Source organism: Dama dama, chromosome 19 (genome assembly GCF_033118175.1).
Source record: "Dama dama isolate Ldn47 chromosome 19, ASM3311817v1, whole genome shotgun sequence".
Lineage (NCBI taxonomy): Eukaryota > Metazoa > Chordata > Mammalia > Artiodactyla > Cervidae > Dama > Dama dama.
The window spans coordinates 80,754,706-80,767,775 of NC_083699.1; the positions used below are offsets into that span (position 1 = coordinate 80,754,706).

The window sequence follows — 13,070 nt, forward strand, 5'->3', positions numbered from 1 at the left end:
AAAATGTTTTGAAACATAATAGATGAGATCAGGTGTGTTCAGGGTGGCATGGCCATAGACTAAACATAATAGTAAATATAATTTACAATGAAGGTATGCCATAAGTAGTTATAACTACGTGGCATTTGGTGCCTATTATTCAGCTTGTTCTGAATCACAGACACTTGTCTACTTCATCCCAATGAGGCATGGTTCTAGTGTGTTTTGACTCAGTCAGGACTGAGGAAAATAATTTACTGGCTAACTTTTGCCTGCTATCTTGCAAATATACTCTGCTAGGAATGATACTGCAGTGCTCCTGGAGAAAAATTAACATTACTCATATACTGAGGGGGTTTCCTGGTGGCTCAGTGGTAAAGAATATGCCTGCCAAGCAAGAGATGCAGGTGTGATTCTTCCTTCAGGAAGACCCCCTGAAGTAGGGAATGGCAACCCACTCCAATATTCTTGCCTGGAAAATCCCATGGACAGAGGAGCCTGGTGGGTTGCAGTCCATGGGGTTGTAAAAGCATTGGATATGACTTAGCGACTAAACAACAACATTCTACTGAGATTACAGCCCTGAGACTCCTGTCCCTCAAACACACCCTATGCTTTCTAACTTCCACATGCTTACTTGGGCCAGGACTTCTTTCAGGTGAAATTCTACCTGTCACTCCTAAGAAAATTTGTGTTTCTTAGCCACCTCCATTGAGAAGACTCCTCAACCACCTAATCAGAAATATCTCCTTCCTTTGACCACGCATAGTAATTATTGTCTCTTTACCACTAACACTGCCCTTGCTTTTGTGACTCTATTCTTTGAATGTGCTCAGCCACTCAGTCATGTCCAACCCTTTGTGACCGTATGGACTGCAGTCTGCCAGGCTCCTCTGTCCCTGGGATTTCCCAGGCAAGGAACGGCTTACTACTTCCTTTGCCAGGGGGTCTTCCCGACCCAGGGATGGAGCTCACAGCTCCTGCATCTCCTGCGCTGCAGGCAGATTCTGTTATTGCAGGCAGATTTTCCTACCACTGAGCCATTGGGGAAGCCTTTTGACTCCATACCATATAGAAAATTACTAGGTAGTATCTCAAGGATGCTAAACATGGAACTCTGCCCTGGATAGAAAGTGACAGTAGATGACGTAACAGACTCTCTTTAGCCTCAGGGGGCGTTGCGCAGTACATGATACGCTGCAGTGTCACCCTCAGGTGAAAAAGGACGCCTCACGTCTCCTGTGGAGCGAAATGCGATAGATGCCTTTCTCTGCTTTTCATTTCCATCAGCTTTCTAAAAATATCCTCTAAAACCTTTCCCTTGAACACTGCTTACTTATCAGATTTTGAGGAAGAATTTTTCAATATCATCTCTTAAAATGATGTTAAGGACAGTTATTGAAATGCCTATAGTCTAAGCTAAGTCTCTCAAAACATGTTTGTACTCTGTTCAGGCACTCCTAACAGGGCCCTAATTATATTGAAATGCACACAATTCCTAGTAGAATAACACAAGCTTAAAATTCTTTTCGAATGAAGGAGAAAATAAGTCTTGAATTATAATGAATGAAATTAATTGTTTTCACTTGTTTTAAACTCAAGTGTTTTTTGTTACAGTTCAAATGATGTAAATATTGAATAAAAACTTTCCAAAAATTAGTTTATTTTGAGAACTGACAAATCAAACCTATCATTTATAGGTAGGTAAAAAGAAAAAAAAAAAGCCTAGATAAATTACTCATACAAAAAGAAAAAATTCCCCCCAATTAGCCTGAAGGCCTTCAAATTTTCTAATGGCTTTAGTATTAAAATGACTATTTTCAACATTCCAATATCCAGTACTGTATGACTTACTACATGGGCAGAAAAACAAAAGACAAATCGGAAGTCTACATATGTATCCCATAATCTTTTATAACTATTTGGGAAATAGTTTGGGTATCCTAAATGTATCCTGAGTAGAAATTCATCTCTATATACTTAAGCAACCTCTGAAGTATGTAACTGACATTATTTACATTCTGTTTTTCATCTGCTTTGGATAAAGAAAACACAATGCTCTAAAACACAATGGCCCAAGGCCTTCATGAAAATATTTCCACTACAAAGAAAAAATGCCTAATTTTCTACCTATGGTTTAACACGTCTTTTTGCTGAGGATAGTTGCTTATCATACTTTGGTCATAGAATATGTATTTACCTTGCCAAATTTAAAATTTAAGCAGTCTGGTGATATCATTTAGATAAGGCTCATAAAATCTCATACTAAAAAGAAGTCCATAAACATCTTGTGAAAAGTTGATAGGTCAAATGGAGAAAGAGTGGCAGAGCAATGGATGTCTCTTCCATAGCATTCTTTTTCATATTATGACCCATTCAGTTCAGTTCAGTTCAGTCACTTGGGGTGTCCGACACTTTGCAACCCCACTGACTGCAGCACGCCAGGCTTCCCTGTCAATCACCAACTCCTGAAGCTTGCTCAAACGCATGTCCATCCAGTTGATGATGCCATCCAACCATCTCATTCTCTGTCATCCCCTTCTGTAACTGCCTTCAATCTTACCCAGCATCAGGGTTCTTTTCAAATGAGTCAGTTCTTCACCTTAGGTGGCCAAAGTACCAGAGTTTCAGCTTCAGCATCTGTCTTTCCAATGAATATTCAGGATTGATTTCCTTGATGATTGACTGGTTCAATCTCCTTGCAGTTCAAGGGACTCTCACTTGTCTTCTCTAATACCACAGTTAAAAAGCATCAATTCTTCAGCGCTCAGCTTTCTTCACAGTCCAACTCTCACATCCATACATGACTACTGGAAAAAGCATAACTTTTGGACTAGATGGACTTTTGTTGGTAAAGTAACGTCTCTGCTTTTTAATATGCTGTCTAGGTTGGTCACAGCTTTTCTTCCAAGGAGCAAGTGTCTTTTAATTTCATGGCTGCAGTCACCATTTGCAGTGATTCTGGAGCCCCAAAAAATAAAGTCTGTCACTGCTTCCATTGTTTCCCCATCTATTTCCCATGAAGTGATGGGACTGGATGACATGATCTTAGTTTTCTGAATGAGATTTAAGCCAACTTTTTTCACTCTCCTCTTTCACTTTCATCAAGGCTCTTTAGGTCTTCGCTTTCTGCCATAAGGTTGGTATCATCTGCATATCTGAGGTTATTGATATTTCTCCTGGCAATCTTGATTCCAGCTTGTAATTCCTCCAGCCCAGCATTTCTCATGATGTACTATGCATATAGGTTAAATAAGCAGGGTGACGATATATAGACAATATACTCCTTTCCCGATTAGGAACCAGTCTGTTGTTCCACATCCAGTTCTAACTGTTGTTTCTTGACCTGCGTACAGATTTCTCAGGAGGCAGGTCAGGTGGTCTGGTATTCCCATCTCTTGAAGAATCTTCCACGGTTTGTTGTGATCCACACAGTCAAAGGCTTTGGCATAGTCAATAAAGCAGAAATGGATGTTTTTCTGGAAATCTCCCACTTTTTCAATGATCCAAATGGATGTTGGCAATTTTATCTCTGCTTACTCTGTTTTTTCTAAATCCAGCTTGAACATCTGGAAGTTCACGGGTCATGTACTGTTGAAGCCTGGCTTGGAGAATTTTGAGCATCACTTTGCTAGCATGTGAGATGAGTACAATTATGCAGCAGTTTGAGCATTCTTTAGGATTGCCTTTCTTTGGGATTGGAATGAAAACTGACCTTTTCCAGTCCTGTGGCCACTGCTGAGTTTTCCAAATTTGCTGGCATATTGAGTGCAGCACTTTCACAGCATCATCTTTTAGGATCTGAAATAGCTCAAATGGAATTCCATCACCTCCACTAGCTTTGTTTGTAGTGATGCTTCCTAAGGCCCACTTGACTTTGCATTCCAGAATGTCTGGCTCTAGGTGAGTGTACACACCATTGTGGCTATCTGGGTCGTGAATATATATATATATATATATTTTCCATTTATTTTTATTAATTGGAGGCTAATTACTTTACAATATTGTAGTGGTTTTTGTCATACATTGACATGAATCAGCCATGGATTTACATGTATTCCCCATCCCGATCCCCCCTCCCACCTCCCTCTCTACCCGATCCCTCTGGGTCTTCCCAGTGCACCAGGCCCAAGCACTTGTCTCATGCATCCAACCTGGGCTGGTGATCTGTTTCACCCTAGATAATATACATGTTTTGATGCTGTTCTCTCAAAACATCCCACCCTCGCCTTCTCCCACAGAGTCCAAAAGTCTGTTCTGTACATCTGTGTCTCTTTTTCTGTTTTGCATATAGGGTTATCATTACCATCTTTCTAAATTCCATATATATGTGTTAGTATACTGTAATGGTCTTTATCTTTCTGGCTTACTTCGTGAATATATTTTTTGTATAGTTCTTCTGTGTATTCTTGCCACCTCTTCTTAATATCTTCTGCTTCTGTTAGGTCCATACCATTTATGACCCATTAGTGTGTTTCATAAACTAATTCAATGGAATATGGCTAGCATTTTCCAAGAAATGAAAATAGATCAAAATAGAATACATTAGAATAGAATCAATGAAAAATATATGAATTCATGTAGTAAGGGAAACTATTTGTTTCTTGAGGCCTTTTTTCAATAATATATGTCTCTCCCCTCCTCATTGCCATAAATCCATCTATCCATGGACACACTAATACAACTACATATGCTACATACTAGGTCACACTATAAAACATAGTTTTTACAATGAGTGGCAATAAAAGAAATTTTAAACAAAAGACTACCAGTTTTATTTCCACAAAATTAAGCTACCTATGTAGCATGATGCAATAGCCATACATAAAGAGAAAAAATCTTTAGAAATTCTGTTGTGAATAGATTTATTTACTTTTATAATTGTCTTAACTGTTGGAATAAAATGTAGTAAATCGATAAATCAGTGTTTTGAAGAGAGAAAACCATATCTGGGACAAGTTCAGCCATTATCAGAGGTTTATGGACCATGTTAATAATTCCCAAGAAATGAGAGCAAAGTCTAGTGTGGAAATACTTTGAGAGGCAACTAGGGTGTATTTTCTCTGACATCCAGTATACCTGTTTTTGCACTTTCCTGCTTCATTAACTCTTTTTGTGAGAGCTTTTGTATCAGGGTCATAGAATAAGTACAAAAGGCAAAACTGAGGCCTAACTTGTACAGGACGCTATGGGATATTATACAGTCTTTCTTGTACTACAAATCAAATGCCAGGGCTTGATTGGAAGCATCAAAAGTAACCATAGTAACCTGGGGGGGAAAAAGACAAAGACATTCTGAGGGTCTACCCCAGATCAACTGGAAACAGAATCTCCAGGAATGAAGTCCATGAATCTGGATTCTTTATAAGCTTCTTTGGGGGTTTCTTTGGCAAACTGGGTTTGAAAACACCTTCTAAAGAGTACATACCTAGTTTATTCTTCCCATATTGCCTTTTTAAAGAAAGGCCTCCTGCCCTCCTGCCTTCATCCTTCCAATTTTTCATGCTAAAGTCCTTGAAAGTATCCTTGATTCTTCCATTAATACCCCCAAACCAACCAGGAAATCCTCTTGGCTCTGCCTTCAAAATACAGTTAGAATCTTTCACTGCTCACTCTTTCCACTGCTACTTCCCTGAACAAAACCCTATCATCGCTCAGGACCATCACAACAAGACTCCCTGCTTATATCCTTCTCCTTTTGTTAATTCTCAACATGGTAGCCAAAGGGATCCTTTAAAAACTGAAGAGACATCTTGTCATTCCTCTGCTCAAATGTCCATTTCATTAAACTACAAGCTGTCATCAACCTGTTAAGTCCCAACACATAAGACCCTTTCCCTCTGATATCTTCTACTTCTCTTTCCCTGCCACAATAACCTCCTTGGTTATTCCTAAAATATACCAATCACATTCATGCTTTAAGGCCTTTGTATTTTATGTTCTCTATGCTATGAAAACTCTTCCCCCAGATCTCAGCATGGCTGACTGTCTCACCCTCTTTAAGTCTTTACCGAATGTCAGTTTTTCAATAAGGCCTATCTTGTGCCTTTCATCTTAATAATAAATTGTAATACATATTCCCCATCTCTCAGCATTCCAGCACTTCCCTACCTTGCTGGGTTTTTTTCTTCCAAAGAACCTTTCATCCTCAAACTTACTGTAAAATTACTTATTTAATCTATCTGGTGTTTATTTTTGTTTGTTTCTGTTAGAATGTCAGCTCCGTGAGGGCAAAAAACTTTGTGTATTTTATTTCATGATTTATCCTGACTTCCTAAAATGGTACTTAGCATATAGTAGGCAACTGATAAAGAATGGGCAAGTAAATGGAGAGATAGTGAGGCTAACCAAAAGATTTAAAAACTCTATTCATTCTAACTAACCATAGATATATTTAATGCTGAGTCAGAAAACTGGAAACCTTATAATGCCAATCCCTTTGATGGTAACTTCTATTCAATAATATTCAATGTAATGATGTTTAATAAAGTAATAATACAATGAGAACATTAGATCCATTTTTTAAACATTTAAATGAAAGTAACTAAAACGTAAAATTACAAATGTATAAATTAATAACTTTGTGTAGAAAAATTTCCTTGTAAAAAAATAGAGAAATTTTAAACACTGCTTAAAATATCTGAAAAAAGTTATGTTTTAAAATAATGTCGTAAATAAAATAAAATAATGTCATAACCTGGTGCTTGACAGTTAAAGATATCTGGAGCAAAAAAGCATTTTCCAGTTTCTTCAGCAATCAAGGCATAGTCCACCTGGGTGAGACTGCTTACAGCTGGCAAAAACAAGTTCCAGAGGCCTTCTGCTTTGGCCATTTCCTGTCAAAAGATGATGAATATGCCAGAGTGACCATAATTTATCACAACCTAAAACAGTTTACTTTTAAAAGATATTGGTATTTATGCCTTTCAAACTTATGAAATTATTTCATTGTATCCTACAATGTGCAGAGTCATTAATTCATTATAAATCAACATTTTCTCAATGGTTAAATAAATGACTTTTCCACAAAGCTTCCTCATATTTGGCTAAAAAACTAAATTTACTTACTTGAGTGCTTCTTATTGAATCATGGCTATTATAAAATCTCTTCCATTTGAGTATAATTATGCCAAATACACTATTTTGTGCACTTCAATTTCTAACATGTGTTAACATTTGAAAACATGAAATTTGGATTAAGCCTATGTGGGACAAATGCTCTGCCTCAACTTCAGTCTCAAGTGAGAGTGCTGACTGTATTTTTAATTTGAATAGCTATAAGAGGCTGTCTTCATTACATATCACACACAACACACTATGTAAACTAATTTGTATATTACAGATTCTATTTTTAAATTTTTTAAAAAGTATACTTGAATAACTATCCTCTACATATATAACAAAAGTTATAACTGATATAATTATCCTCTACATATATAACAAGAGAAGAGAAACAAACTAAGTTCTCAAAAAAAAACCTGCATATAAATTCTCCAATTTTAAGGTTCTCTTATTTTTCTTACCTTGAGTTTATCAATTACTAAAGGTTTTTTCCACTTGTCCACTGAATTTTCATTTTGAACACAGAACTCAATTACCTCCTAAAAGTATAAAAGGAAAAAGAAGTTCATTAGTTAGAGTTAAGAAAAGTAATGCCATAAGCTGCTAATATCCAAAGTAAATAAACATATTTAAGTGAAAAGCTCTTTCAACTGCTATTGAATCAGGAAAATTTCTTTCTAAAATCAGACACAGAATTATAAAAAATGTTATAGTTTTTTTTTTGCATATCAGGCATCCTAGCTTTGGTAGAGGGAACTGGTGATCTCTGATCCCTCCTCTTGCCCTATTTGTGACATTTGGTTTTGCTTCCTGACTCCTGACTATGTGGCCCATTGGAAACTAGGGCCCAGGCTAATACATATAATTATATGTGTAATATATAATCATATATAATATATAGTTATAATAAATAATACAATAGTTTATTCCTCACAAAATTATGCTGCCTTGCTATTACAGAATTAACTTTGAAAATCCTACACCAAGATTCGAGTGTTCCATTTTCAGTAAGATGGCATACTAGATGGTCATAGAATCCTCTCCCAGGGTAATACAACTAAAAATACTGGGTAAAATATTAAAAATAAGTTAAAAAATACAAGTAATAATACATAGCTGTACTGAAAGAAAAATAAGGAAACTTCTCAGAGGCCAGGAATAAAATGCCCGACTTTAGGTGTGAGTGAGCACTGGAACCAAGTTGTCTGGAGGGTGTAGGCTGATCCATATTAGCCTAGATCCTAGTTTCCAATGGGCCACATAGGCAGGCAAAACCAAATGTCAGAAACAGGGCAAGAGGAGGGATCAGAGACCACCATTTCCCTGTATCAAAGCCAGGATGCCTGATCTGCAAAACCTAAGTGGAAAAAAGTAGAAAATAAAAACAAAAAGCTGAATAAAGGCCATTCACAGGATGGAATAGAAAAAAGAAACATTTCTAACCTGAAGCCTGTCTTCAATCAAGTTTGAGATCTGAATTCACAGACCTATGTGGCCCTAAAGATTCAAGTCAAAAATTAAGTTTACAGTGTTCCTGGTGATAGTGCCTGAAAGTACTGCAGAAGTAAAAGCAAATTCACTCTGGAGGAAAAGTTCTTTTTTTAAAAAGTCTTGACTAATCCCTGCAGATAAAAGTCCATTCCAAAGAACATGAGTCCAGAATGAAAAAAACTAAACACTCAAGGTAACAAACCACCATTAGCAAGAATTAGCAAAAACAAAATTTCAACAAAATAGAATCATACCCCCAAAGGCCACAAATAGAATAATGATTAAATACAGAATAAAAAGTATGGGTGTCCAATAGATTCCAAGAATAAAAGAAGGAATTAAGAGTTCGACAAAGGACTATCAAACTTGGGCAGACAAACCTGAAAAAGACTGAATACAACTTGAGGCAAAGAAAAACCATAGTAATTAAATTAAAAAACCCAATGGCAGTGATTCTCAAATTTTGGTGGGCATCAGAACCCCCTGATAAAACACAAGGGTCCAGGCTGTATCCTTCCTCGATGAGTCTACTTATGTATTCCTATTTTTGTAATCTTAACTATCTCTCTAGGCAATTCTGACACAACCCAAATAATGAGATATATCCCTCTAAGCAAGGTTGAAAGATGGACTAGTTACATTCAAATAATAATAAATTGAAAGAAGGATCTGAAGAAATTACTCCTTTCTTGAATGAAGCACAGAAATTCAATGGAAGGAAAATATGAGTGGTTAAAAGATATGATGGGTACAGAGAGAATCATTACTTCCCTTTTCAGATCTGAAAAAAAAAAAAAGGAAAAAAGAAAGAAAAATAAGCATTTACTAGCAGATTCTCATTAAAGGATTTTGATCCAAGAAGGAACATCTACGTTGTAAGAAGGAATAGTAAATAAATAAAGTGATAAATAAAAGGGTAAGTTGAAATTTAACAACTAGCTACATAAAAACAATAACAGTAATCTCTAATCTGTGAACTAAAATATTGCACTATAAGGACATTTCCCAATATTTTGCTCTTAAAACAACTCTGAACTTATTTTCTACATATAGGCTAATAGAATTATTGAAGTAAGGCTATGAACATTGGTCAAAACTCTGTATTACAAAATTGTTTTCTAAAATTGTTCCACCAAATTACAGTCATATAAGTAAATATGCTAAAATGTTCCTTTTATTGAAGCATGGCTAGTCTAAAACTTCAAGAAGACAAAGGATGGCTCTTTCACAGGCACCACAATGAACAGTACTTGTCATTTCCATTGGGAAATAAGTTAAATTGGAAGACTTCCTGTTTATGGTTGTTAATTATTAACATTTCCATTCCTCATGTTGCCATGGAAATAGTAATGCAATTGTGTTTGATAAGAAATGTGTTATGTAATACACGTACAAATTCCCATCTGTGACTACCTCTGTTTGACTCTATAGTTGTGAGAAATTACACTATGCCATTTGTCAGTTCAGTTCAGCCACTCAGTCATGTCTGATTCTTTGTGACCCCATGGACTGCAAGACATCAGGCTTCCCTGTCCATCAACAACTCCTAGAGTTTGCTCAATCTCAAGTCCATAAAGTCCGGGTTACCATCCAACCATCTCATCCTCTGTTGTCCCCTTCTTCTCCTGCCTTCAGTCTTTCCCAGCATCAAGTGAAAGTTAAAGTTGCTCGTCATGTCCACTCTTTGTGACACCATGGACTGAGGTCCATGGAATTCTTCAGGCCAGAATCCTGGGGTAGGTAGCCGTTCACTTCTGCAGGGGATCTTCCCAACGCAGGGATCGAACGCAGGTCTCCTGCATTGCAGGCAGATTCTTTACCAGTTGAGACACCAGGGAAGCCCTCCATCAGGGTCTTTTCTGATGAGTCAGTTCTTCGCAACAGGTGGCCAAAGTACTGGAGCTTCAGCTTCAGCATCAGTCCTTCCAATAAACATTCAGGACTGATTTCCTTTAGGATGGACTGGTTGGATCTCTGCAGTCCAAGGGACTCTCACTTGTCTTCTCCAACACCATAGTTCAAAAGCATCAACTCTTTGGTGCTCAGTTTTCTTTATGCCATTTATATAATTATTTAAAAATTTGTATTATTTAATAGTGAAAAGTGAAAGTGGAAGTCGCTCAGTCGTGTCTGACTCTTTGCGACCCCATGGACTGTATATTCCATGGAATTCTCCAGGCCAGAATACTGGAGTGGGTAGCCTTCCCCTTCTCCAGGAGATCTTCCCAACCCAGGGATCGAACCCAGGTCTCCCTCATTGCAGGCAGATTCTTTACCAGCTGAGCCACAAGGGAAGCCCAAGAATACTGGAGTGGGTAGCCTATCCCTTCTCCAGGGGATCTTCCCGACCCAGGAATTGAACTGGGGTCTCCTGCATTGCAGACGGATTCTTTACCAACTGAGCTATGAGGGAAGTATTATTTAATACTTCTGTTTAAAGTCTATTGATTAAAAAAAAAAGTCTATTGACTTGGAATTTTGCAAAATCTATATGTTGCAAAGAGTCGGACAAGATTTAGCGACTGAACAACACAACATGAGGTATGGTAGAAGTCAGAATTAAAATAATATAATTTATCTTTCTTTAAAGAATCTTTCTTTAATTCTTAAAGTATGAAAAAATAGTTTATTGATGGAAAAAGAAAACAGAAAATATGCTTGGTGCCTGATCAATTCTCCCCAGATATCACCTTTAATATTTAACTTTCTCATTCACTGACAGAGACACTGTTTTGGAGTATGTTAGTTTATAGTCTTAAATCTGAACCTATAAGTAATTTTGCAATATAATACATTTTTCATTTTAAACTTAAGTCTGTTAGAAAAAAAGAAGCAAGAATTCTTGCCTAATATATTATTAGATTCAGTAAAAAATATGACTAATGTTACCATTATATTAAAAGTGTGTTCTCAAGTATGTCATGTTGCTAGTTTCTGTTCTACATGCTATTTTAAGACTCCTTATTCATTTTAAATAAGAAGAATTGCCTTTATTTCATTTCCTTTTTTCTTCCAGTTTTATTGAGATATAATTGACTTATAGCACTTTATATATTTAAGGTATACAGCATAATAACTTGACTAACATACATCATGAAATGATTATCACAATGTTTGGTGAATATACACATCTCATATAGATATAAAATTAAAGAAATAGAAAACATTTTTTCTTTCACACATAACTGTAAGTTGTATTTATCATGCTGTGTATTACATTCCTAGTTATCTATCTTATAACTGGAAGTTTATACCTTTTGATTACCACCAATTCCCTCTCCCTCCCCTCCAGGAAGAATCACCTTTTAACATGTTAATGGATAATCGGTTCTTATATTCTTACTTTATGATATCCAGACAATTTTAAAAGGTCATTAGAAGGGCATAAATTGAACCTTATTTTTTTCCTGTTATAACTTGGGAAGATATATAAAGTATTAAGAGAAAATCATCAGGAGTCTTACTACTAAAGATATGTAATATTAAGATGTTAGTGTATTATATGATAACAATCTTATTTTCTAGATATGACTGTTCCAGTTTTTATAAATATAGTTATAATCATAGTGGACAGAATTTTATAGGCTTTCTCTCCTTCTATATTGAAAAAGCTAATTACTTTTCTCCAAGCATCATTTCAAATGCATGTGTTCACAGATAGGGATGAGTACTGTTCAGAATCATTCTACAGGATAAAACATTTACAGAGGTTAGTACAAGTTTTTAAAGGAAGGAAAACTCTCATTAGATATATTCTAAATTTGAAAAATCTGCAAACAGAAAATGGTTATGGCCTTCCTTGCCACACAAAATGTTGACAATCTTTCCTTTAAAACTATAGATTGCTTTTTCTAAATTTATCACAAAGCATTTTATTGAAAATTCTTTGTAAATATTTTAGTAGCTGCATGAGATGAGGTTCAGCAGATGTATTATGATCCAACTAGTAACACCTCTTCTGTGCATCCCTTGATTGCTCATTTACATTTAGGAATGAAAGAACAAGGCTACTTGGTTTCCTCTGCCAGTTGACTCTCCTTTGAATAAATCAGGTAGGCTGATAGGCAAGTTGGGGTCTACACCAAATCCCATACTGGGGAAAAAAAAGTGGAGAACTCTTCTCTGGAGCACTAACCATCATTTGAAGCCCTGGTTTTTTGGAAACAGATCATCTGCTTTCTTAGAGTACTCTGGCAGCCTTTTGTATGGAGCAATCACTGTTGCTACCCAGGAGTGTTAGAAACCAGCCCAAGCAGCCCACATATTACAGGTTTGTTCTTCAATCAAATATCTTGATTTCTCTGCCTCTTCTCATTCTTGCTCTTCATAACAGGCAATCATAGGGGGTCCATTGTAAAAAGAAAAAATTGGTTACCATCTGCATTAAAGACCTCTCTCACTTTGAAATTCTCTTGAAATGTGGCTGTTAAGGTTTACTCTTTGGTATGATCCATTCTGCTTTCCAAATCCAATTTCCATTCTTTTTTCAAAACCTTTAGTCCTTTAATGTGTACTTCTCCTATTTTTGTGCTTTTAAA

At 36.3% G+C, this 13,070-nt stretch overlaps 1 protein-coding gene across 3 annotated transcripts in view; it reads right to left on the reverse strand.

Moving 5' to 3' along the window:
- The window catches only part of ACAD11 (acyl-CoA dehydrogenase family member 11), a 99,536-nt gene that overhangs the window by 34,882 nt on the left and 51,584 nt on the right, over positions 1–13,070 (reverse strand). For all 3 annotated transcript variants that reach the window (XR_009697038.1, XM_061167599.1, XM_061167600.1), the window contains exons 10-11: positions 7,503–7,580; positions 6,677–6,815 (exon numbers count right to left, since the gene is read on the reverse strand). Coding sequence is in view for 2 of the 3 variants with exons in the window: in XM_061167599.1 (XP_061023582.1) it covers positions 6,677–6,815; positions 7,503–7,580 (217 nt within the window). In the remaining variant the exon portion in view is untranslated. The remainder of the gene's footprint in view (positions 1–6,676; positions 6,816–7,502; positions 7,581–13,070) is intronic.